This window comes from Electrona antarctica (assembly GCF_951216825.1).
Source record: "Electrona antarctica genome assembly, chromosome: 2".
Classification (NCBI taxonomy): domain Eukaryota; kingdom Metazoa; phylum Chordata; class Actinopteri; order Myctophiformes; family Myctophidae; genus Electrona; species Electrona antarctica.
Genome location: NC_136807.1, coordinates 35,229,418 through 35,256,309, shown reverse-complemented (window position 1 = coordinate 35,256,309; position 26,892 = coordinate 35,229,418). Strand labels below are relative to the sequence as shown.

Below are 26,892 nucleotides of genomic sequence, written 5' to 3'. Positions count from 1 at the left end.
GGGGGAAGACATGCAGTAAAGGCCGTCGGGATCGGGAGTCGAACCCGCGGCACACTGCCAGACTGGATTACCAGCCAAGGTGCCTGGACCACTGAGCCATGGCCCAGGCCAAGCGTGCTAAATATTTTGATTAAGTTTAAACCGAGTAATACACTGTCTGGATGTCATCTTGAATGAGATTAAAAACAGAGTATTTCTGTAATCAAAACCAGCTGTGTTTGGAGGACGACGCAGCAATGGGAATCAAACGGGTGAATTTAATCAAGACCCTTTAATATGCATGTGAGCCTCGACACGTCATCACACAGTACATTTCCGTTCAAAGGAAGTCATTCAATTTAGATTTTTTATTGACTTTTGATATAAAAGTACACAAAAATGAAAATGTTCCCCTTTTTTTCCATCCATTGTAAGGTATGCCCATATGATGACCACGGATATGGTCTAAAAGTGTGAAAAACATATTTTTCATTTCATTAGGTCTTTAATCCAAGTACTTACTGTCATGATTTATCATGACCTTTAGCTGTCTGACCCAGTGGTGAATAACTCCTCTACATTAGCACATTGATACCCGTGATACGATGACCATCTTATCAGAAACTGACGGCAGTGTGTGCACAATGACACGAGACGCATGTTCCGTTCCTGTTCTTTCTTCCTTGTTTTCATATCCTCTGGTGACGTCATGTGTCCACTGTCCACTTCTGTATATATTTCTCTATGTGTGTATTAAACGTCATCATGTGTGTCATCATGTTCTCCCCCCCAGGGCTGTGTGCTGAACCCTCTCCTCTACTCCCTGTACACACATGACTGTACACGGCCACACACATAGCTCTACCGCCCATTAGCCTATTTAGACCGTACGACGTGTGGGAACGTCATAACTAATCCAACCGACGGGTTGCTAGGACGTCCTAGCGCATTTTCATTGATATCAAACGAGAGAAAAATATTCTGATTCTTTCTTTTTGAGGGGTGCAACCACTCCAAGGAACAGCAGTGTCCTAACCTACCTATGTGACTATATGTCCTAACCTATGTTTAGAGTACCAGTAGGGGCAAAAGTGGCGCTGTTGTGCCAGAAACAGAGAGAGAGAGATAGTGTTGCACTGTTGCCTGCAGTGCTAATTACAAAGAGAAAGAGAGGCAGGGGGAGAGGGGAGTTGCACCACTCAGTTCACACGGGTGTGATTTTTTTAAAATTTGGCCTCTCCTTCTGCACCATGCTCCTTGCTCTTTTGCGCATGCGCGTTGCCGTTCACTTCCCTGTTTACCGGCGCGCGTAATCTAAGGAGATCTCCCTGGTTTTGACCAGATGGATATACTAAGCTCTTCATTTCTGACTTCAACATATGAAGCTGGGGCTTACAGAGTAAAAGCGGCCATATCTTCCCGGCACCCCGAGCTTCTATTTTGAAAGAAATCCCGGCGCTGATTGTGTTTTAAAGAGAAAGAAGGAACATCTGCACACTTGTTTTTAGAACTCCATGGTAGACTTTCTTTATTTCATTGGCAAAAAAGCTGCATTGTTTCCACCGTTTAGGTCTTCATCAAGCAAAGAAATGATTCAGATGTGAATCTTTGACCATACTGTATATTGTACATAAACACAGGCCATTTTCCCATTAAAGTTATATTTTTAGATTTGTTACCTGTATTAAAACATTACTAACAGTCGTGCCTTAATAACTGAGTCAATAACTCAATAAACATCATTGCACAGACATGGATGTAATGGATATGAATCACGGACACTTGTGTTCATAAATAAATCTTTTCTCCAGGGACTATTTTCGTCTAGACTTCTCAAATCAATCTGTGTTTTAAAAAGCAATAAAATGCTTACACAAATGTAATATAATAATGATGGATTACCGGCCAAATGTAGCCTGACAGCACAGCGCGTCACTGGATCAAGTCTCGATCCCGACGTGTCACTCCACATCTCTCTCCCCGTTCCCTGTCTACTTCACTTCACTATCAATAAAGGCATAAAAAGCCCCAAAAATACATCTTTTAACCCATTCAGGCCTGACGTCGAAATTTAAAAAAAAAAAAAGTTTTCTAAATCATGACAATTTTCGGAAAGAATTGAGGCACATTTTAACGATTTTTCAAAAATAGCAGACCTACAAGTTCATAGCGCGCCACTCGGTGGCGCGCTATGAGCTTGTAGATCTGCTATTTTTCAATAGCTAAATTATAACAATGTTTAAAACACCAAAACGGGTTCCCGCCCCAAAATGGGTTAATGGTTAATGTGGTTAAACGCTAACGTGACATGGATGCGTTCCAGGTCTCAATGGATTAATGATGTAGGTAATGATGGATTACCTATTACTTATCTCATGTCTCTGCACGTTTATTTTCATACCGTACTGAAATTGGCTTCCTCGAAAAACCAAACAAACCATGGCATACTGTAGTTTGGAAAATGGTTTGACAGTAATGTAAAGTATACAGTAGTATGTCGTACTCAGTGGGCTAAATTAAGAATACTAGAAAAGTGCACTCCTCAAAAGCACATGTCTCCCGTCAGGCCGGGCCCACACACTTTTGAAAGCCACCTGTTTGGTCAGTGGTCTGGCCTCCCGAAACACTTGACCCAGGATTTAGAAGGTCACTGGGACACCAACTGATTCCTTCCCTACGCTAGAGACGAGTAGGGGGGAGGCCATGTGATGAATTTGAAAGTATTGTTCCGTTCAGTGTGAGAGGACAGTGGAAATAAGTCTTCGGACTTTACTGTGAAATCCTTGAATCGCTGATTATAATGTTTTATTATGATTGCTTTTCTAAATAAATAAAATAAAATCAAAGCAACTTATTATTTTGCACAGGATGCACAGGATGTTGTATTATTAATATAACATCCTGTGCATAGCCAGAGATGTAGAATAACATCCATCTGTTTATCCATGCATCAATTCCACCACACCCCTGTTTTCACAGCCCAGTAACCAGGAACAGTCTGAGAGGAAATGCATCAAAATACAGAAAGAAAACATGCAGCCTTCGAAGCACGTCTGAGGATAGGAGAACGGATACATCATGGAGCAAACATATGCATTTTTATAACAATGAAACAATAAGTCCAACATCTGAATATTACACAACACAATACAGCATAAAGGTGGTTACACTGGACACATTTTTTGGAAAACCGACGGAAAAACGCAGCTAAAAATCCCAAAAACGCCTAAACCCTAAAACATGATCATCAGGTGTTATTGTTATATAAGGAGGAAGACTTTTTTTTAAAAGTGTACAGTATTTGTTACAAACAATATATGGGGGTCGGCGGCCAATTACATATAATCTTAGGGGTCCTTGACATGAAAATGTTTGAGAACGACTGACATAAATTTAGAAAGCATTTGTAGAATCGTTCCCAGGTCAAAATGGGGTAGTATTAAGCATAGATGTTAGTCTACTGAAACCAAGGGGAGGAGTGGTGAAAGTGAAACTAAGAATGCATAATAATAATAAGTAATAACTGACGTTTATGTCCTGGCTTGACAAAAGCACAGGAAGTTGTGTGATTTATACTATTGCTTGCTGCTATACGGTCCTACAAGTCCAGTGATTCCCAACCATTTACAGGTGCAATTTATGTTGACATTTAAATGCCACACTAATGCAGCCATTGCCGTGTTGCCTTCACATATGGTGGTCCAAGCTAAACACTCTGTCTGTGAGATTACTAATCAGACCCTTGCTGATATCAGCTACTGTATAGCAGACCCCTTCAGAACTGACATGTGACATCAGTGGTACCAAATGTTTTCATTTATGTTGTTACTATTTAGACATCACATGACAGTAGAGAGAGGGAAGGACATGCAAATACATTCTGTACGGGAACCCCTTTTGGTGTTTTAAGCATTATGTTGCCGCGCTACAAGCTTGTAGATCTGCTATTTTTAGAAAAATCGTGAAAATGTGGCGCAAATCATTGAATATATATTCTTTCAGAGCGAATGTTTTTACTTTTTAAATCAAATCTTTGCTTCCGGGGAGGTCCCTGGAACTACATATTTTCAGATGAGGGTCTGTGGCCAAACACAGATAATTCTGCTGGTCCTTGACATGGAAAAGGCTGAGCACCACTGGCATAGAAACATATATAGGATTTTCAGAAAACTGTCATGATTTAGAAGACATTTTGTAGAATCAAGGTCAGGTCTAAATGGGTTAAACAAATGTGTATATATATATATATAGATATAGATATAGATAGATATTATTTTCTACATATTGTATACCGTAATTGACAAATTTTACAGTTCCAACACTTTTACAGTTCCTACACACGTTCTCCATAGTTACTCAGTGATTTCCAACCATTTGCAGGTGCAAATTCCTTTTGCTCATATGAAACCTAAAACGCTACGTTATTATCTTTGACATTTAAAAGCCACAAAATGCAGCCCTTGCAGTGTTGCCTTTGGTCCGAGCAAAACCCATCCAACACTCTCTGTGAGATTACTATCAATACTTCAGTGATGCTTGCGGAACTCGACTACGTCTCGTTCCTGACCGCATCACTGTCGTGGCAATAATCACGTTAAACCACACCCTCTCGTGTAATATTGCTTAAATCAACAAGGTAAAATATTCAGTGATCATTTAACTGTTACATGTTTGTGTTCATGTAACAATTGGCCCAAATTAACCCACTTGGGGCACTCTCTCATTTAAGTGAACGGTGAGGATGTTACTGTGCAGTGGTGGATGTACAGCACTTCAACACTCCCACTCCTCAGCACACACTCCTCAGCACACACACACACACACACACACACACACACACACACACACACACACACACACACACACACACACACACACACACACACACACACACACACACACACACACACACACACACACACACACACACACACACACACACACACACACACACACACACACACACACACACACACACACACATGCAATGGGAGTGTAGATGCACTAAATGTCTCTGTAGTGCCGAACCCTTTCTGTAGTTTATTCGTACAACACAAAGCATTCTGGAGACGGCTAAAAGCTCCAATCATCACGGGAAGACCATTAGCCTCAATGTATTCAGAAAGGAGCGTTGATACAGGATGAGAGAGAGAGAGAGAGAGAGAGAGACAGAGAGAGAGAGAGATAGGAGCCTGAGAGAAAAAGAGTAGCTGTTTATTATCAAGCTTCATTACCCCCCCCCCCCCCCCCCCTCTCTCTCTCTCTCATCCAGAGACTGTGGCTCAGGCTGTCTCCACACACTGTGTGTCGTTGGTGCGTGCGTGCGTGCGTGCGTGCGGTGTGTGTGCGCATGTGTGTGTGTGTGTGCGTGTGCATGCATGCATTTGTGTGTGCGTGCGTGTGCGTGCGTGTGTGTGCGTGTGTGTGAAAGACTTTCTTTGTGTGACAGTGATAGTACATGTAAAAGGTCAGTAGAACTTCTATGAGCCAATCTCAGTGCGATGTATAAGGAACACTGTGTGGGACACAGCCTGGGGCTACTGACTTAGTGTGACCAGGAGAATCTGTTCTCTCACTGTTTCAGCTCTTTAACTGATCTTTCTCAATATCCGTCTTTCCTTAACTTCCCCCTCTCTCTCTCTAGCTTTCAGTCTCTCTTATACCAATCTCTTCACTCTCCATACCTCTCCCTCTCCATCATTCTTTCTTTCATATCACGCATCATTCTCTCTCTCAATTACCCCTAACTTTCTCTCTCTCTCTCCGACTCGTTTCCCTCTCTCTCTTTGCTCTAATTATTACAACTATCTGTTTTTGCTCCCGAACTTCCTTCGCCCTCTTTTTCCCTTTCTCCCTAATCCCTCTCATTAACTCTCTCCACCCCCCCTACACCCCCCACCACCACCACCACCACCACCTCGCATGGGAACTGGAAACCAGTCCATCTCCCAGGATGTTTTCCTCTCCAAGAAAGCTGCGGCAAACAGCCATTCTATTACAACCCAGCCCCAAATACCATAACAGCAGAAAGAACCACACGCCAGAGCCAAAAACCTAGCCAGAGCCAAAGCAATACTGCAGAACCTAAAACCAAGCCAAGACGTTAATCCCTTTAACAAGATGCTGAATGGACACTCCCATGCTTAATTCAACTCCCTCACCAGAGGCCCCTAGCCTCATACATTAAGTGCCTTCCATATAGTGGAACAAAAGACGACCTGCATTTCTCTGAAAACTCATTTGTGTGTTATGCACTACATGTTAATGAGTTATTTCCCAAGTATTGTCTTAAGGAGTAATTATCTCTGCTTTACACAGAGAGAGAGAGAGAGAGAGAGAGAGAGAGAGAACAGTGGAGCAGACTGGGATCAACTTGTTTTTAGCAGAATTCCGACCCGGTCTATAGTCTAGTGCGGATGTTACTGTGTCATCAGATGGGCAGAAACCACAGCGGAAACCCCTTGGCCGGGGCATAATGACATGTTTAGTTTGGTATAATCGTTTCGTCTGGTATTATAATCGATTGGTAAAACATGCTACAACAACAATGCCGTGCCAGCCGGAAAGGAAACCACTACTGGAAACCACTTGATGGAATGCTAGAGTACAGTAGGCGTGCAGGGCCTAGATCCAGATCACACTCGTCAGTTTGGAATGAAAACAAGGTTTTATTCTGTGTGGAAAGTCTGGTTACGCAAGGTTAACAGTGTGGTGGGACAGCATGGAGGGGGCCCAGAGCCATAGAGTAAGACAGAGTTACGACATTGAGGGGGCAGAAAACTGACCGGTCACGTGGTTCATGTACTCGCGCGAGCCCATTTCCGGTGTCACTATTCGCCAATAGAAGTCTATGTAGCCACTGGACTGGCCCCATGAAGTGAACGAAGGTGTCGTAACTCTATCTTAAGGGAGTTGCAAACAGTGAGTTGCACACACTGTTGTAACTCACTGTTTGCAACAGTGAGTTGCAAACAGTGAGTTACGTGCACACACCCGCGACTCACCAGACCTGGATTCTGTTTAGCTTCTTTTTTACGCTTGCGTTCTTGCGCCACTCTTGAGCAGACCTGGAGGAGACCTGTGTTGATCCAGGCAACAACGCCTGCATTCCACGCTTCATGTTTGAAAGGCCCTTTACTCTATGGCTCTGGAGGGGCCACTCAGCAGGGACATGCCATGTGACACACACAGGTCATAAGCTTAATTCCACCACATGACGGTGGGTGGTGGGTGCCAATATGGGATAGGGAGTCAGGGACGCTAAGTAACTGGTACAGCCACTTGGACACCACACAGCAAAAGAAAACATTTTAAAAGATGAATTAACCAAATGAACACTAGCATTCCTATTCTGGGAATAAAAATACATAGAAGAACATTCAGGGGGAAAAAAGAACAACATTTTCACTAATTGAAAATGTCTTACACCAGGAACGGACTACTGGTGCTGATGTTTTTTTCCAATGTTTCCTGTACTTTTTCACAAGCCACATGAGTTTTAAAGCTAGACAGACACATACAGATATGTGCCATGTGAACACACAAGGGACACAGACAGACAAAGCCCCCAACACTATGATCTTTCACAATGATCACATGACGATGATGTGCCCATGCCTCTATGACTCAGACATATAATATTGGTTGGATCGGTGGTGCAACGTAGGTGTGAGGACCATGCAGCGGCCCGAACTTGAGATGTGAGGGTCGCTTAGCGCAGGGGTTCCCAAACCTTTTTGGTCCACGTTCCCCTTGGGGGGGAAGGTTTTTTTCCAGGTACCCCCTCATCCTCGCAACACCGATAAGCATATTTGCAACCTTACATTTAGGGTGCGTTCGGAAATGCGCCCTGAATGCACTGGTGTGCTCTCTTGTCGTTCGTTTATTCAGTGCACTCGGCGCGTTGTCGTTCGAAAATCCGTCGTTCGTAAATAAGGCACACTGAACGCACTCTGAACGCACGCTGTGACTATGCGCCGCGGACCCCACTTTGGGAACCCCTGGCTTAGGGGCCCGCTCGATCCGCTACTGTGGGCAAAAAGCCCTTCCGAAACCTTTCACTTTATTCGCTCTGTCTTCTCTTTCACACGTTCTTTAATTTGTGAGTCTATCCACATAAATGGCTCGACTTTATGTGGGGTTGGTGAACAGAAAATGTACTAGTTTCACACATGGCTTTCCAATTATGATCTGCAGCGCGTTTACCTACAAAAAAGCCCTTGTAAATGGCCATCTGCTTGTACACTTTATAACATCAGGGGATGGAATCACCTCTTGGGAGACTCACACAGTCATCATGCCTGCACCTCTTAATGCCTTCCAGTGAGAGGAGACATCTCAGGCACTTGCATGCTTATGTAGTCCAAATTGGCTTTGAAAGTTGATGTTTTCATCCAAGGAATTTCATCCAATTCGAGTTCTTTATGTGTGCACTGCAGGTAATGTTCCCCTGTACCACAGACTGTGACAGATGAAAAGGAAATATCACTTATGTTTTGGACTCAGTTCAGTGACTTAACCACCGTGCTAAGTGGTGTGCTTACATACGTCATAACAAGGAGGATTTATTCTCTGGTACAAAGTCAAAACATCACTGCGACCTACTCTTTTACCATGTGTTACATACAGTACACTTTACATTTCCTAACATAAGTGATTTATCTGCCGTCTGCTAGAAGTCTTTGAAAGGAAATGGGGAAATGGAGAGAAAAGGATGGGTGTTTTCGATGAATCTATCATCATGGTTCAAATAGAGTTAGTTTGTATAGGAAGGGGACGGGGCAGCTAAAATGAATATCAAATTTGTAAATACTGAATCGCAGATATTATTATTACTGTGGAGTGACTACTGTATGCAACTAAAACATGAATATACAGCAGAACCGACTGATTTTAATGGTTGGAGAGATTTGTGCCCAGATGGCACAAATATACATATACACTGTCTGATAGTCATGTACCCCAGTACAGTGGTTCCCAAACTTTTTCATGTCAAGGACCCCCAAATTGACAGTCATTAGCCCGCGGACCCCCATTTGAAAAGATATGCCAGGGAACCCCATAAGAGAAGATTTGTATGGCTCTAGCAGTGATTCTCAACCCGTTTAATTTCCAAGGACCCCCAGTTTGACATGCATTAGTCTACGGACCCCCATTTGATGGCATTTCTATCTCTGGGACCCCCAATTTATATTGTTAAATCAATGTTAATTTAACTCTGAGAGTGTACAAATCGGGTCCATTTTGGTTCTCATTTCTACACACTGAGTTACACACCCATAAGGGTCCATTTGGTTCCATTTGTACACTCTCAGAGTTACAGACCCATAAGGGTCCATTTATGTCCTAACTATCATTTAGCTGGGGACCCCTTGGAACTCCCTCAAGGACCCCTGGGGGTCCCCAGACCCCACTTTGGGAACCACTGGTCCACACCGTCTGATCAGTCATGTACCGGACATGATGGGGGGGGGGGGGTATTCAGAGCAGGCAGGAGACAGTAGTCCAGAACCAGGCATGTTAATGTGATTACTAGACTTAGCTGCTCAGAAGTGCATGGTCAGCGTTTCTCCTCCCACGGTGTGTGTGTGTGTGTGTGTGTACAGTATGTGTGTGTGTGTAAAGAGACAGAGAGAGATTTAGATGGACACTCTTTGAAGTACACCCTACTGTGTGTGTGTGTGTGTGTGTGTGTGTGTGTGTGTGTGTGTGTGTGTGTGTGTGTGTGTGTGTGTGTGTGTGTGTGTGTGTGTGTGTGTGTGTGTGTGTGTGTGTGTGTGTGATTGATAGTGGGAGTGAGAGAGAAAGAGAGAGAGATTACTGTGCTTTCTTTGAAGGGCTGCCCAGGAGACCTGGTGTGTATGCTCATTGCTCATGTACCGGACAGGCGGACACTCTGTACTTGAATACGTTTGAGAGCTGCATATGGATATGTGTGTATGCGTGCGTGCGTGCGTGCGTGTACGTGAATGACGAGTACGAGAGTGAGAGTCAGAGCTCCAAAGGTTGAATGTGACAGTAAGGGAGTGATACTAAGAAAAGGAGTGATACATCATGTGAAAGAAAATGTGACAAATTGTGTTTTTTTTTACAGGCCTAGGCCCTCACTGACAGACAGACAGACAGACAGACAGACAGAAAATGAACCCACAGTCATACATGTGGGTTCACATGACTGTAACACGGGGTGAGAGCAGACAAGTCAGTTAAAGAGAAAAATGCATTTGCATGATGGAGCAATGAGATGAGACAAATAAAAGTAAGATCCTGGCACATAAATAGGCAATACTGGTATATTCAGTATGACAGAGAGAGAGAGAGAGAGAGAGAGAGAGAGAGAGAGAGAGACTGTGAGTGTGACAGTCAGAGAGCAAGCATGAGTGATCGTGTGATTGTCATAAAACGGGAAGTAAAGTGTGCAAACAGGCAGAAGCGCAAAGGAGGAAATGAAACTCGATAGGTGCCGGTTAGGGAAATTGGAACATGCATGCTTGTTCGCATGTTCATACAGTAGATAGATGTACTGTAACTAATTGGATGAAACTGGTCCAAGAATAATATTTCTGTAGTAATACAGTTGCTTTTGGTGCTGCGTTGAGTTTGATCAAATGTCGCTACTAAAATACATCATGTTCCGTCAAGACAACAAGCGATGGGCATGTGGTATGGTATTTGCTAGCTGCGCAAAAAGCATGGAATACGGATGTGTATATTACAGGAAACTCCCGTTAAACTTTCCAACAAACTCCGGTAAACTCCCGAATTGTACCATCACACCTGTATATTACCATATATTACTGTATTTGCCTGCTAAACTTGAGGTTTACGGGAAAATCTAGTGCCCATAATTGCCCGTTAACTCCTTTCACGCAGATAGCCTCGGTGATAAGGTCATGTATTAATTAATACCACGCTATACAAAGACAAAGATGGTGCTACCTAATTTGTGGTGGCGCACTGGCACTACCAACTGAAAAGGTTGGTGGCACCTGTGAAAACGTTAGTCTGGAGCCCTGATGGTATGTTGTGTGCGACGGGCACCAGCGCGGAAATTTAGTCTTTGCGTTGTTTGACTTGTTTCTAGCGTCTATTGTGTTACTCTTTAATGGGTACATTTCCACCTTCAGTCGATAGTTCTTATATGAGGCGATTGTGACTGTGAAGTTGAACCTTTCTACCACCAAGTGTGGCAACATTAGCCAATTAAGGTTTCCCAGAGGAAAAATAGCTGAATCACATTATGTAATTCACTAATACATTTATAGCATGTAAACTATGAAACATATCATTTAGCAAATTCCAAGCACACCATTCAGGGTCAAAGCCGGTTGATTTGACATACAGTATGACTCCTGTGTGTGCCACAAACATTGTGTGAGGAGTAGCGAGCCAAATGATAGAATAATGATGAACAAGAACAAGACTGTGGTTTCCAGAAACTTGCCACCACTAATGAGTGAGAGAGCATGGACGAGAGACTGAGGGAGACAGAGGGTGGCACAAAATGCAGTTTTAGAGGCTTGACAAGGAAACTATGAATGCTAAAATTGTGTCCTCTCACTCAGCCCATCCTTCCATAAAAGCCTCCCACACACAATCCCTTAAATGTATCTTACAAGCAGTAACAGGACTTGGGCTGGGAGGGGTCCTATGCAGACCCCCTGGCTGGGGCAGGTCAGCGTTGTCACCAACAACTCAGCCAACACCGTCAGACTCAGAACAAAGACATCACCACATTGCACTGAGGCCATTGAAAGGGCCTTCGGGCCAAGGAGTTAACTCACCCCCCTAGCCAGGGGAGTTAACTCACCCCCTGGCTAGACGCAACCAAGAGAACAGTGTGAAACCATAACGAGCAAATTAAATATGTAAATTAGTCATTTCAAATGTCCAAGCTCAACTCTGGCAAGTTGACAGTAAGGAACTACTAGTGTAAGAACATGATGTGATGTTATGTATGTAACGTGATAACATCACATCAAACTCTCACCATCTTAACGGTGAGTTTCACCCTCATTTGCCTAATCCGGGTCTCAATTTTCTCAGAGCTTAGAATTCCTGCTTTAACCCGTCGCTGACCTCTTCCATGGACAAGGGTTCACACTCACAGCCTAATTTACTCAGATCAGTAGAAATGTTCTCAGTGTTTTCCCATACTGTGGTGGCTGGTCATGATGCATAATGTAATCCGTCAATAATGCAGAAACACTGGTTCTAACAACAATGTCAATGAGTACAGGGCCCAATATATCAAATGTCAAACATATACATATCATTTTCAAATAACCACCAACAGTGACAGATGAAGGGGTGGAGCGACTGGCAGAGAGAAAGAGGGAAATGAGAGATTCTAAAAGCAGAAAGAGAGCACGAGCTGACCTTGTTCGGGAAGGAAAACGCCTAATCCAGAAACATCGGCTAAAACATCAATACTGCCATGACCTACTTAAGATGCCTGCGTTCTGGCTTGGATCGGTGGGGCCGCACTGCACTCCTCAAACTCTTGACACAGGTGCATGGGCATGTGCCTTAGTCGAGCTCCAATGCAATTTCATAGGAATGTGCCTATGCCTGAATGCCCACTTCTCATTGAAAATGACTTACTACTAGGCGGGTCAGTTGCTTCACATGTGAAAAGCCCTTAATGCATCCTTATGGGAGTGTGTGTGTGTGCGTGTGTGCGTGCGTGCGTGCGTGCGTGCGTGCGTGCGAGACTCAGACGGTGAGCACTGTGTGTTTTTCAGATTATGTATACAAACAGTTGTATTATACTACTACTACTGTACATAGCAAACCAGAGAGGACACTGTTATGGTTCTTTAGAGCTCATTTGAGTGAGTGAGTTAGCGTGTGTGTGTGCGTGTGTGCATGTACAAACACGTCCCAATGTGGGGTCACAACCCAACAGAAAATCAATCTCTCCATTTCTCTCTCTCTCTCTGTGTGTGTGTGTGTGTGTGTGTGTGTGTGTGTGTGTGTGTGTGTGTGTGTGTGTGTGTGTGTGTGTGTGTGTGTGTGTGTGTGTGTGTGTGTGTGTGTGTGTGTGTGTGTGTGCGCTGGCTTATCTATTGACAGATCGGTCAATCATTGGAGTGACCCCTCCTCCCAAACCACATACCTTTTACCTACTTCCCAGTTCCATTGAATGAACGGTAACCTTTCAGAAGCACCCGACCTTTGACCCCGTTATAACCAGACAGACATGATCAGACATGATCACTGGATACGAGGAAATGAATATTTACAGTCAAAATATTGACATTTACTATAGACTAGTCCTAGAGGAATTCTACGAATGCATTTTACAATGCTTTCCCTTTATCACACTGTTATCATTTCCTTTGTATGTATACTCAGTGCACCCTCACAGCCACTTCACATAATCCATTTTACTGTTACCGTTTGTGTTTGACTTGAACTTCTGTCAAGCGAGTAGTACTTGTACCACCCACAGTAATGTCCTGATCAGATTAATAAATCAGTCATTGACTTGCTCAAAAGCCTAGCGCTTTCAATCGTAGATTGTACCGTATTATGTGCATAATATTTAGACCGCAATGTCTCAATCAACTGTCTACAATCCAAACTCTGTACAACAATAGCCTACACTGAAGAGACATTTGTTCACTCAGGCTTTTGGCAATTAGTTTTTTCTCTATTGTAAAGCGTCCTTGGGTTTCTTGAAAGGCGCTATATAAATTCAAGTTATTATTATTATTATTATTACATTACAAGTCATTTGTTTTAGTCTTTACTGTACAGTTATTGCTCATTCCATGTTTGTTATTTCATGGCTCTCTGTTTCCTAGTTATACTTAATACTCTGGTGTGCTAAAATGATTATATCTCATCTCCCAAACTCCAGTCCGAGCCACATGCTGATATGACTCATAGCAATCAGCAGTGTGATAGTAGAAAGAACACCTAGTCATCCTCCCAACTGTCTGTCTCACCAACAAAAGTTATGGAAGCAATTTCTTGCGGGTGCGCCCATATTCTGCCCAGCATGGGCAGAATATCGGGCAAACTCTGACTTCTTAAAGTGAGTGTGTATGCTGGCCCCTGGAGCTGGGGTTTATGCTAACAGCTAGCGGTAGAGATAGAGTTAATGGAGACAGAGATGATGCTAATTGATGATGAAGATAGAGATGATAGCAGTGGTGATGTTGGTGTGATAATGATATAATTACTATGACGATAGATAACGATGAAGATAACGATGACAGTGTTTATAACTGAGCATATGCAGATATATATAGGATTGTGACTGTACGTGCGAGAAGAGGAAATGCATGCCATTTAGATATGCTGCTACTGATGATGACAGCAAACACAGGAACCAGAGCCACAGGGGGAAATGTTATGACACTTGATAAGGTCTTAATGTTCCTGAACTTCCTTCGAGGACCTGTTTTTAGAAGCAGCTTTGTCTGATCATTCTCAAACATGGCATCTGTCATCTCGCCTGAATTTCAGATTTCAGTCATGACTTCGTTTTATCAAAACAAGGAGGCTCGCACTCTAAATTAAAAAGTACAATGTTTTTGTTTTATTTCTCCATGCCTCAAGAAAGTTGACAGATGTTTCGGCTATCCAGCCTTCATCAGTAGTCTTGCGTAACCAGTGCTTACTGTAAATCGCTCTGGATTAAGAGCGTCTGCTGAATGCCTAAATTGTAAATTACAACTATTCCACAATCTCCGAATGCTATATAGTCTGGAACTACACCTCCTGAAATCCGAGTAAGGAAGCTACCGTTTCTGTTCACGTAATTTCGTAAATATATAGAAAGTATTTTCTATATATATATACTTTCTATACCGTACTGGTATAGAAAGTTATCTTGACTTCATGAAACAGTTTATTGGTTTACTTCAAAATATTATATATCCAATCCAATCCAATCCACTTTATTTATAAAGCACATTTTTATACAACAAAGTTGAAACAAAGTGCTGTACACAAAGAAATACTAAAAATATCAGGGAAAAAAGCAACAACAACAACAACAGTACATAAACAGGGCAACATAAGGACAATGCAGTGGAAGCAGCAACTCTTAATCGGTATGTTCAAAAGCCAAGGAGTACAAGTGAGTTTTCAGACGTGATTTAAACACAGATAAGGATTGCGACGCTCTGACATGAGGTGGAAGTTCATTCCACAGTGTGGGTGCTACAACGGAAAATGACCTATCCCCCCGGGATTTCAGCTTTGATTTTGGGATCTTGAGAAGTGACTGGTCAGTCGACCTCAGGGCCCTTGTCGATGCTTTGGGAGCTACAAGTTCCGATATGTAGAGTGGTGCCAACCCATTTACAGACTTAAAAGCAAATATTAAAATCTTAAACTGGATCCTGTAACGCACAGGAAGCCAGTGTAGTGAGGCAAGGATCGGGGAGATGTGGTCATACTTCCGTGCCCCTGTTAAGAGGCGAGCGGCCGTGTTTTGGACTAACTGTAGTCGTGACAGACAGGCTTGGGTAACACCAACATACAGTGCATTACAGTAGTCAAGTCGGGGAGAAATAAAAGCATGAATAAGACGTTCGAAATCATTAAAAGTTACAGCAGACTTGACTTTCGCTAAAAGCCTCAACTGATAAAAACTGGATTTTACCACCGAATTGATTTGTTTGTCCAATTTAAAATCACTGTCCAATTTGACACCAAGGTTTGTGACCACCGGTTTTAAAAACGGTTGCAGGGGGCCCAAATCCAGAGAGGAGGTGTCACAGGCAGTGCTGGGTCTGAACACCATGACCTCTGTTTTACTTTCATTAAAATTAAGAAAGTTCAGGGCCATCCAAGCTTTTAGGGAGGTGGTGGGATCTTTTTTATTCAGGGGCAAGTATATTTGCGAGTCGTCCGCGTAAAAGTGGTAGGGGATGCCATGCTTTTTAAAAATCAAACCCAGAGGGAGTAGGTAAAGAGAAAAAAGGATGGGTCCCAAAATTGAGCCCTGTGGAACTCCACATGGGAGAGGGGCAGAGGATGATGTGGAGACACCTAGGGCCACGGAGAAGGATCTGTTTGACAGATAGGATCGGAACCAATTTAAAGCTGTGCCTCCTATACCCACACAACACTCTAGTCGGGAGAGAAGAATGTTGTGTTGTAAAGTGTCGAATGCAGCTGTGAGGTCTAAAAGCACAAGGATGGCAGGGTCACCAGAGTCAGTGGTTCTTAAAAGGTCATTAAAAACTCTTAAAAGTGCAGACTCTGTGCTGTGAAATGCTTTAAAACCAGATTGGAAGACCTCAAGGAGATTATGTGCAATTAAAAACGACTGGAGTTGCAAAAGTACAGCTTTTTCTAACATTTTGGAGATAAACGGAAGTTTAGAAATTGGCCTAAAATTTGACAATACAGAGGAGTCAAGGTTCGGTTTTTTAATCAGGGGTTCCACCACCGCCTGTTTAAAATAAGTCGGAACCACACCTGAAGTAAAACTGTGATTTATTATCAGTTGGACATTACGTCCAATAGTCTGCCAAACTTCCTTGAATAGGCGTGGTGGGACAATGTCAGTAGGACAAGATGCAAGTTTTAATTGAGAAACAATTTTTTCAAGGCAGGTAAGTGACACAGGCGCGAACTCATTGAAGGTAGCAGGGCAGGTGACAGTTATGGAAGGATCATAGCAGGGCATAACAATCTGGGCTCTAATAGAGGCAACCTTGTCAACAAAGAAGTGAAGAAATTTCTCACACATTTCTGGTGAGGCATCCAGGCTGGTGGACTGTGGAGTTACCAGGATGGAGTTGATAGTTTTAAACAGAACACGGGGTTTGTGGCAGTTGTTTGAAATTATATCAGAAAAATGTTTCATCCTTTCGGCTTTTACAGTATTCTGATAAGCTTTCCAGGCTTCCCTCAAAATCTCAAATGAGACCTGCAATCTATCTTTCCTCCACTTGCGCTCTGCTCTCCTGCATTCTCGCCTGGCAGCACGAGTAATGTCATTTAGCCATGGTTCACAGTGTTGTTTAGGACGCATGACTTTGAGTGGAGCTACGGTGTTAAGAGCGCTGGTGCAAGTGGACAGAAATGATGAGGTTAAATCCTCTGTGGTCAAAGAAACACCAGTGTCAGAGTTACAACTCTGAAACGCAGTCGAGAACCGCGCAGGAGTGGAGGGGTTAATCATACGGCGCAGTCGGGCTGGGGCGAGAGGTTTAGCGCTCTGATAGGGGAGCGAGATGTCAAAAAATAATGGCATGTGGTCAGAACAGCGTATCGTATCACCAACTCGCACATTAAAATCAGGTAGACCGAAGGATAACACCAGATCTAGTGTGTTCCCACGCTCGTGGGTGGGGCCCGTAGCATGCAGTACAAGATTAAAAGAATCAACAATGTTCAGAACGTCTCTGGGCAGGGGATTAGAAGGGCAGTCCACGTGGATATTTAGATCCCCCGTCAGACACACAAGTAATAAACAAACAAACAAACAAGTAATAAACAACCGCACAATGCAGTATATACTGTATCCCAAATACCAAGCAAGTAGCAAGCTTTGGGATTAAGTCGTATCTACACAGCTCCAGGTTTGACATACTCAGACGGTTCTGAAATTCTGCATCACAAAATAAATTAACCCATTTAGACCTGGGAACGATTATACAAAATGTCTTCTAAATTCTAAAGGTTTTCTGAAAAACCTATATGTTTCTGTCAGTGGTACGCAACCTTTTCAAGGACCCTCAAGATTATATGTAATTGGCCTCCGACCCCCATCTGACAAGATGTTGTTCCAGGGACCCTCCAGAAGCAAAGATTTGAGTTAAAAACGTTCGCTCTGAAAGAATATATATTCAAAGATTTGCACTACATTTTCACGATTTAAAAGAAATAGCAGACCTACCAGCTCATATCGCGGCACTCGGTGCCGCGCTATGAGCTTGTAGATCTGCTATTTTTCAATAGCTAAAGTATAACACAATGCTTAAAACACCAAAAGGGGTTCCCGTCCCCAAAATAAATTAAAATGCTAATGTGACTTGACTGGATGAGTGAGCATAATGTGGGGTTGAGCCGGATCAAAACACAATGATGACATTTTAGTCGTTTCACTCACACTCTTTATGACTCAAAATGAGCGAGCAGGAAGAGTTGTTGCATTTCACGTCTCAATCTCTCTCTATCCATATTTCTTATGACATGATCTAAATCCAATGGACACGAGGAAATTAATATTACTGTAGACAAAATATTGACATTTACTAGACTCTAGAGGACTTCTACAAATGCATTTTACAATGCTTTCCCTTTTTGAGTGGTGCAACCACTCCTATAAACAGCTATGTGTGTGGCTGTGTCCCTGGGTCTGTGTCCGAGCACGAAAATAGCGCTATAGCGTTTGTTCACCACCAAGTGTCACTGTTGCACAGCCTAACACACAGACAGACACACAGAGGCCAGGGAGGACTTGTACAGTGCAGTACAGTACAGTGCAGTACAGTACAGTACAGTACAGTACCACTCACTTCAAACGGGTCTGATTTTATATAATATGTGATGTTATAATTTCCATTGTAGGTGCTCAGTGCACACAAGCCACATCACATAATCCTTACTGTAACTGTTCGTGTTTGACTCATCACAAAATACATTCAAATGCTAATGTGACTAATGAATGAGGATAATGTGGGGTTGAGCCGGATCAAAAATACAATGATGGCATTTTAGTGATTTCACTCACACTCTTTAGGACTCAAAATGAGCGAGCAAGAAGAGCTCTATCCGTATGTCTGGTGACATCTGAATCCGATGTAGCTGCTAGTACAGCGGCGAGAACAGACGACAAAAATCTTCGACTACTGAATCTAATTCTACAGTAAATCGTGGGGTAGATACATTAAGACCATTCAGAAAACAGGTAGATGAAGGCCAGAGGGGCCCGAACGTATTTCATGAACAACTGATTTAAAATGAAATATGTACCTCCAATATAACCTCCAATCTGAGAGGTTTATTATGACTGCAATTACACATAGAAGACGGGTCCAACCACTTAGACCACAGAGAGAGACCATGGTAAGAAAAAGCTGTGTGCTTTTGTGTTAAGAGAATTCCATTCACGACTGGAACACCAACGGGCATAAATCTCTGCAGGGCAGGATACCAGTAACAGAGCGAACGTGCACAAACAGAAGCCATTGTTTGAAGTTTGTTTACTTGGTTTCACAGAAAGCTAGTCTGCTGTTATGACGGCTGACATAACATGGTATTTGGACTGGAAGCTATTTACTCCCTGCTGGGGAATTCAGTGCTTGCACGATGTTATGCAACATAATACAGTGTAACATTATTTCATGGTATTGCGACTGTAGGTTGCATTTACTATATGAAAACCTGCATCTCCTGTCCATCCGCCTGTCCGTCCGTTAGTTACTCACCCACGCCTCCATATATGGTCACGCCTCGTGACATCACGTATCCATATATGGTCACGCCTCGTGACATCACGCCTCCATATATGGTCATGCCTCGTGACATCGCGTGACATCATGGAGACCCTAAGATCTCCATATCTCCATATGTTGATCCCTCCCCACCCGTCTTTCCTGTTCTGACATTCCATATATTGATCTGACCTCATCAAACCCTGAGCACTCAAGACACGCTCCATATATGGCCAGTACAGAAGTCATTCCATATGTTGATCTGAACCCCCCCCCCCCCACCCCCCCATGCCAAAGCGCCAGTGCTCGCCCAGCAGTCTGCCGCCACCCAGGCGGATGCGTGCACGCGACCTCACCCGGTCGCTTCGCGCCCTCAGGGCGTCTTACTGGTGTTAGTATATTACATAACATTGATTACACTATAGCTGAACAAGACACAGGTGAACAACATACCGTAAAGCCTAACTCAACATATGCCATTTCATGGATGCTTTGATTCAAAGCTCCTTAAGCACAATGGGTTCAAACAACATAAGCCTGCAGGGTGGTCCCCTCCAAGCAGTAAAACTCTCATATGTGCAAGCTTTTGTCAACGTCTAGGATCTAAAATCTGCGACAAAAACATCTGCGACACACACACACACGCACACGCACACATGTGTGTGTGGCACCTGTTTTCCTGTAAGCTGCTCTGTGGTTGGCCCGTTTCGGACCCGTGCGTCTTCAAAAGACCACAAGTCAGCTCAGGTGAAAATAAAAGTTCAGTTCAGTTCAACTTCAGTGTCAGACTCAAGAGTCCATTAGAGCACAGACATATAAAACAAAAAGCTGCATTTATAGGCTTACACAAGATGTAAATCCTCTTGCAGGCTATAGCAATCACACACCCATATGAAAACTCACACACACACATTGTAAGTACGCATGGACATCAACAGATACGCAAAACCGGAATCACCCACAAAGCTGACTTCCACATGCACAGGAAGACAAACACACGCAGAGGTATGATTTATGAGAAATACAGAGAAAAAACACAAACACACTGTACATGCGTGTGTGTGTGTGTGTGTGTGTGTGTGTGTATTTGTAGTACGTGTATCAGCAAAACCTGAATCCAGATGTTTTCTGGGTTTCTGTCATGGGCATGATGCGTGTACATACGGTGCTATAGTATGCATGCTGTGCCTTTATGCAAACATATACAGTATGTAATACAAGCTCTGTGATTATCTCTTTCTTTCTCATACTCCCTCTGCAGGAAACGGTCAGGTATGCGTTTGTGCACAATATGTCTTTCTGTATGAACAGGACATGTGGACATAAAGCTGCTCATGTGTGTGCCTTTTATGCAAACACGCGTGCATGATGGCATGCAGGGCGGCCTGTATAGCTCTGTTTTATTAGGCGTGTGTTGCATTTACTGTGCCTCACTCACACGCCACATGTTGGAAGATGAGGGAGGTTAGGGTAACTAAGAGGTTATAGAGAGACAGAGGGGCCCCTATAGCTACCTGCAATAGAAACATACACTGTCAAGAGTTCATTTCACACTAAAGAGTGTAAGAATTGACCTGTGAGTTAATCATTTCCACCCTGGCGTCCCTATTTTGGGCATGGCAAGCATCATATAGGACAGGTGAACATTTTCAAATATTTCAAAAATGTTTAGCAGATGGATTGCAATGTGACGTGTTCTGATTCTGAACTTGTAGATCAAATATGTTTTACTGGTGATATATATGCTTGAAAATAGGGCAGAACTGGTTAAGCGAACATGATGTACAGCTGAAAACATCCCTATTAGAGATGAGAGAATGCTAGACAATACACTAGGGCCTAGGCCATACATGGGCCACATGCGGCCCCCACCTTCACTTAATGTGGCCCTCAGGTTAATGTCAGAATACTGATATAATATTGGTTTCAGCTGTTACAATTCCACAACATGCAAACGTGACCCGCTTTTAATTATTTCAGTCTAAATTAGTAGCTCATTGCTTCAATACAAGTATAATTAAAGGCATTTGAAATTACATTAAAAATGTTAATTTTCAGGATTCCAATTCAAATATACGTAGCAAAGAATAATTCAAGATTTCAATTCAAATATAGCAAAAGTCTACAAGCTCAAAACGTGTCGCAACGCGGCACGTTTTTGCTACGACAGTAATATACTGTATGGCCCTAGGGAGTGAGTGTGGAAATATAGTGGCCCTCTCCATCGTCAAAGTGTCGCAACGCGGCGCTGTTTTTGCTACGACAGTAATATATGGCCCTAGGGAGTGAGTGTGGAAATATAGTGGCCCTCTCCATCGTCAAAGTTGCCCACCCCTGCACTAGGCTCTGGTGTCTTAATAATATTGAGATCTTGCCCAGGCAGACCTGGCCAAGAGCAGCATCGACTTCACACATACAGTAATGAAATGTTTAATATTGTTGCAGCAGCACATAACGCAAATTGTTAAGAGAAAATAAATCTAATAAAGAGGAGGCAAATGCAAAGTCAAAAAAATGATAAGCATAATTCTCAAAGGCTGTGTGGTTCAATTGTACAGTGGTTCTCCACCGTTTCAGGCTACCCACGACCCCCCCAAAATAATAATATATGAAGTGAACCTGAAAGCAGTTGAATTGTAGGAGTTGAGGCATTAAAGTTTGTTTATTGTGCGAGGCGAGGCGTCAGCTTGTAGATCGGCGATTTCCCCAATGTTTGCCTCTTTCTTACATTATTTGACAATGTGGTCAATGTTTGACATTTTTTATAGTATAGTTTGTTGATGACGCTTGGTGCAGTAATGGTCTTTTTTAAAGCCATTAAAAGTCCTCAAGATGTCACTTCACTGTGACAACTTTTATTGCAGTTTGTGTGAACCACTGCAATAGCTGACCACTAGGCTCAGGAGCAAATAAGTCTAATAACAGAGTTCTTTATTTATTAAATGTGCCTCAATATCCTTCAGGGGACCCCACCAAAGGACCAAATATCCCTGGAATTAGATTTAATTCACAGAGGCAAGGTCATGGAAGGGAGGTCTTTGACATACATTGGCTCTTTTGTCTACTATGACCCTGCATGACCCAATAAGATGAAGGCCAATTCAGGACTCCACTAATAGTTTTATGAGTCCGAGTCATGGGATGAGAAATGTGTTCCCATTTTATATTTATGTCATCACAGGCTGAATGATGGTGGGGTCGTCCGGTCTCTAGAACTAAGGGAGGGGCGTTTCAGGAAAGAAGGAATCTTATTATATTGATTGACACTTCTCAGTACTGAGTAGCCCACGTGAGATATTTTATTAACCATGTCGGAGTAGACCAGTGGGTTCCCAAAGTGGGGTCCGGGGACCCCCAGGCCAGGGGTCCTTGAGGGAGTTCCAGGGGGTCCCCCGCTAAATGATACAAATGGACCCTTATGGGTCTGTAACTCTTGAGTGTACAAATGTAGTAATGTACACTCTCAGAGTTAAATTAACAGTGGTTTTACAATATAAATTGGGCTCCCAGAGATTAAAAATGCCATTAAATTGGGATCCGTAGTCTAATGCGTGTGAAACTGGGGGTCCTTGAAATTAATATGTTTCGGAATCGCTGCTAGAGCCATAAAAATCCTCTCTTATCGGGGTCACTGGCATACCTTTTCAAATAGTGGTCCGCAGACTAATAAATGTTGATTTGGGGGTCCTTGACATGAAAAAGTTTGGGAACCACTGAAGTAGACTGCTATGCCTGCTATGTATACAGGTATACAGGTTCCAGTCAATACAGTAGCCATCTACTAAGTCTGCTATTTTATCATCACATCATCAAAGTAAAACCATACAACCTGCCTAATGTCAAACTGCTAAAACATACAAGTGGTGGTGTGTGAGTTTGTGTGGGGGGTGTTTTTGGAACCCTCCCTCCCTCCATCTTTCCTTTCACAACAACAACACTGTACACACACACAACACACACACACACACACACACACACAACACTGTACAGTCTGACTGACTGACCTCGGCGGACCCTCCGGCTCCCAGTAGCGGCAGAACAAGTGCAGTCCGTCGGCGTTGACCAAGTGCTGGAGGTCGTCGTAGGGGACGCCCTGAGGGCTCCTCCGCGGAGGGGGAGCGCCCTGCTCCGGCATGGGGGAGGCGGAGGAGGAGACGGAGGGAGAAGAAGGCACCACCACGCCGAAGAGCCGCTCTGCAACATAGACACGGAGCAGCGACAAGACGTCAGTGCTGCTGTACAGATAGGAGAAGCCGGCGGCGAGCAGGCAGGTGGCTGCCACTGCGTTCATTTTGTTGCTGCTAGTGTAGTGTGTGTGTCGCTGCCGGACGGACTGTCATTCGTTCAGTCAGTGACAGTCAGTCATTCATTCAGTAGATAATTCACACGCGCACGCACGCACGCAGCGGTTGGGTCGGTTGGTTCGGCTGTTTGTTATGATGATGATCTCTTCGTTAAAAAAACCCGCGTGCGCTGCACGGTGCACGCGCCCAGGAATGTTTATTATTATCATCAGGAGGAGGAGGAGGAGGGAGCTAGGCTGCCTGGTGACGTCACGTGCCAAGCTATAAGCTCCACCACTCACTGTTGGTCACTCACACTGGTCAGTGTCTCTCTCTCTCTCTCTCTCTCTCTCGATCCACTGTCTCTCACGCGCACGCATACGGCCCCGCTCGCATGCTCTCCCTAACACGCACTGTGTGGCTGGTGGCACGCGTATAATGAACACTATACCCCCCCCCCCCCCCCCCCCCCACACACACACACACACACACACACACAATTTCTCTATTCTGTTTCTCTATTCTATTTCACCAGCAGAACAATATTGGAGCACATTCCTTCTGTTTAGGCCGATACAATTTATTTTTTATAGGCTGTTTTGAGATACCATTGAGACTTTTTTTTTGGCCACGGGCAGCCAGCATGCCCGTGGCCACAGCATCGCAGATGACTTATCTGGCATGATTTCAAGTGCATTAATGTAATCTAATGTAATGTCATCATGGCATCTCTAATGACGGTGAGCAACACTAAGGTCAGATTCCCACATGATACTTCCACTGATACTTCGGTAGACTCGATGCGAATGGGAGGAGAATTGGGACTGCTTGCATATTTAATTTGCTGCGGTTTGCCTTCACACTGACCGCAGCTATTGGAAACGCAGCAGGGGGGACCTTTATCAATGTGTTCCATTCATAAACTATAGCCTACACAGTGAAATATATGGTGATCAAAATTTCAAAATTATACTCATAACGTGCATGTGTCGTCTGGCCCTGGACCCACCTCTCTCTCTCTCTCTCTCTCTCTCTCTCTCTCTCAAGTTTATTGAGATGAAGGTCCCTACTCACCAATCCCCACACAGTGACAGCACTCCATGTTTACGGCACGCACAGACAGACAGACAGAATATTCTGTAGTGTAGGCTATAATACACTGCAGTGTTTTTATGTGTTTCCTTAAGCAATTGATTAATGTACTCGTCCTAATGTCGATCAGGGCTTCAGTCTCCTCATTCGACCACGTCTATCCACGGTAACGGGACATCTTTGCGCTGCGTAAAATATGCCTTCTCCGTCTCCAACTGTGTTCAGCTCCTCACCCGCCACATTGTTTGCTTCATTTCTTTTATTTACTGCGGATTGCATTCACACCTGCACCGAATCGTAATCAAGTGCGATTGGAAGCGAAACGAAACCCCCGTTTTTGCTCGGAGTATAGAATGCGGTTCTTTATACGCATTAGGATTCAAATGAGCCTTCACACCTGCCAAACGAAGTGCACTTTCTGACAATGCGCAGCAGGATTCGTTTTAATCGCAGCAAATGAAATGAAATGATTACTATATTTACCCAGGGTATCTGGGCTAAGCTCAAGAACTTGTTTCCAGCCAGGCCCTGCTCATAGAACATTTCATCGTAGTGGTTCAATGCCTTGTTCAAGGGCACTTCAGCGGTGGAATTTTAACGTGTCGGACCGCTGATTCGAACTGGCGACCTTCCGGTATCAAGACCGCTCCGCAATCCGTTCGGCCACCGCTGCCACAAAGCTTTCTGGTGTGAATGTCACCTAACACATGGCACCGTGCTGGAGGTAAAAATAGCCCCATGCCATGCAGCGCATCCTGAGCAGGCTAGAGATCTCCTTTATAGGTTTAGTGCAGAGAGACACCACCTGGTATTTTTGTTGTCTTCCTTTGCCTTATAATTCTGCAATTGAGGTTTTCAATTTCAACACCATTTATTTATGTGAATGTTTATGAAATGCTGTGTTATTAGTGTATAGCCTATATTTAAATTGTTTCAATACACATCCCAATATTAGCCTACTTAAAAAATATTATAAGCTTGTAGATCGGCATTTTTGGTAGATTATTTGGTAAAAAATAAATAAAAAGTAGGGATGCTGGGGTTAAGTGGTTAAGCGATCAGTCCATATAGCCTATACAGAATTGCTGCCGAGTGGCATCAATAGCCTACATTTTATAGATAAGATGCATTGTTAATAAGTAAGTTTACAATTGCAGGTTTTTTTTTTAGAAATTCTTTGTTTACGGTCAGTGTCAAGTCAAGTCAACCTATATATAAGTAAATGGTCAATTACAATGGTTAATTGAAACATTCAATAGGCTGTAGCATATTCATTGATGGTGAAGTATTATAGGCTAATGCAAATACAGGAATCGACCAACCTGCAAAGACGCTTCTTGGAAGTTAAGTTGTAGCTTCTTCTTTGATTTGTCCACTTGTCACTTCTCAGTTTCTCTTCCTTCCTCGTTTTGGTTCTCTCTCTCTCTCTCTCTCTCTCTCTCTCACCCCCTCTTCTCTCGCTTCAGCTTTCTGCGTTTTAATCAGCGCGGTATTCAACTGAGAACTGATGCTCCGCTGTCTGTCGGCGCGTGTTGAGGGAAGAATGTCAGAGGCGTTTTGGGGAAAGAAGTATTCCTCTCCTCCGCGCTGCGGTCTCTCTCTCTCTCTCTCTCTCTCTCTCTCAGTGAAACGGTCGCACATTCATTCCCCCCGGGGCGGAGAGAGTGTGTGTTGCTTGGCAGTCCGTCCTACTCTTCTTCACTTGTCCCGTTCTGTCATTTTGGCGTCACAACCCTCTCTAATTCTCTCTGAAGCCTCTCTTGTGTGTGTGTGTGTGTGTGTGTGTGTGTGTGTGTGTGCTCCAATTCTCTCTCTCTCTCTCTCTCTCTCTCTCTCTCTCTCTCTCTCTCTCTCTCTCTCTCTCTCAATTCAATTGAATTCAAAGGGGCTTTATTGGCATGAGATTGAGAAAACATACGTTTACATTGCCAAAGCAAAAGTGGAACAAAACAATACAAAAAAACAATGTTTGCAGCAAATTACATAAATAAATGTGTAAACAGTGTTACATGCACGCACGCACGCGCGCGCACACACACACACACACACACACACACACACACACACACACACACACACACACACACACACACACACACACACACACACACACACACACACACACACAAGCC

At 43.5% G+C, this 26,892-nt stretch overlaps 1 protein-coding gene across 5 annotated transcripts in view; it reads right to left on the bottom strand.

Annotated features, from left to right (window-relative positions):
* Positions 1-26,352, bottom strand: part of mgll (monoglyceride lipase) — a 58,676-nt gene extending 32,324 nt beyond the window's left edge. For 2 of the 5 annotated variants that reach the window (XR_013789187.1, XM_079495680.1), the window contains exon 1: positions 23,390-23,828. Coding sequence is in view for 4 of the 5 variants with exons in the window: in XM_079495680.1 (XP_079351806.1) it covers positions 23,390-23,676 (287 nt within the window). In the remaining variant the exon portion in view is untranslated. Of the gene's footprint in view, positions 1-23,389; positions 23,829-24,742; positions 24,981-26,082 lie in introns of those variants that run through there. The other 3 variants (XM_079495682.1, XM_079495683.1, XM_079495681.1) reach the window with 3 other exon arrangements.
* Between the last annotated feature and the right edge of the window lie 540 nt (positions 26,353-26,892).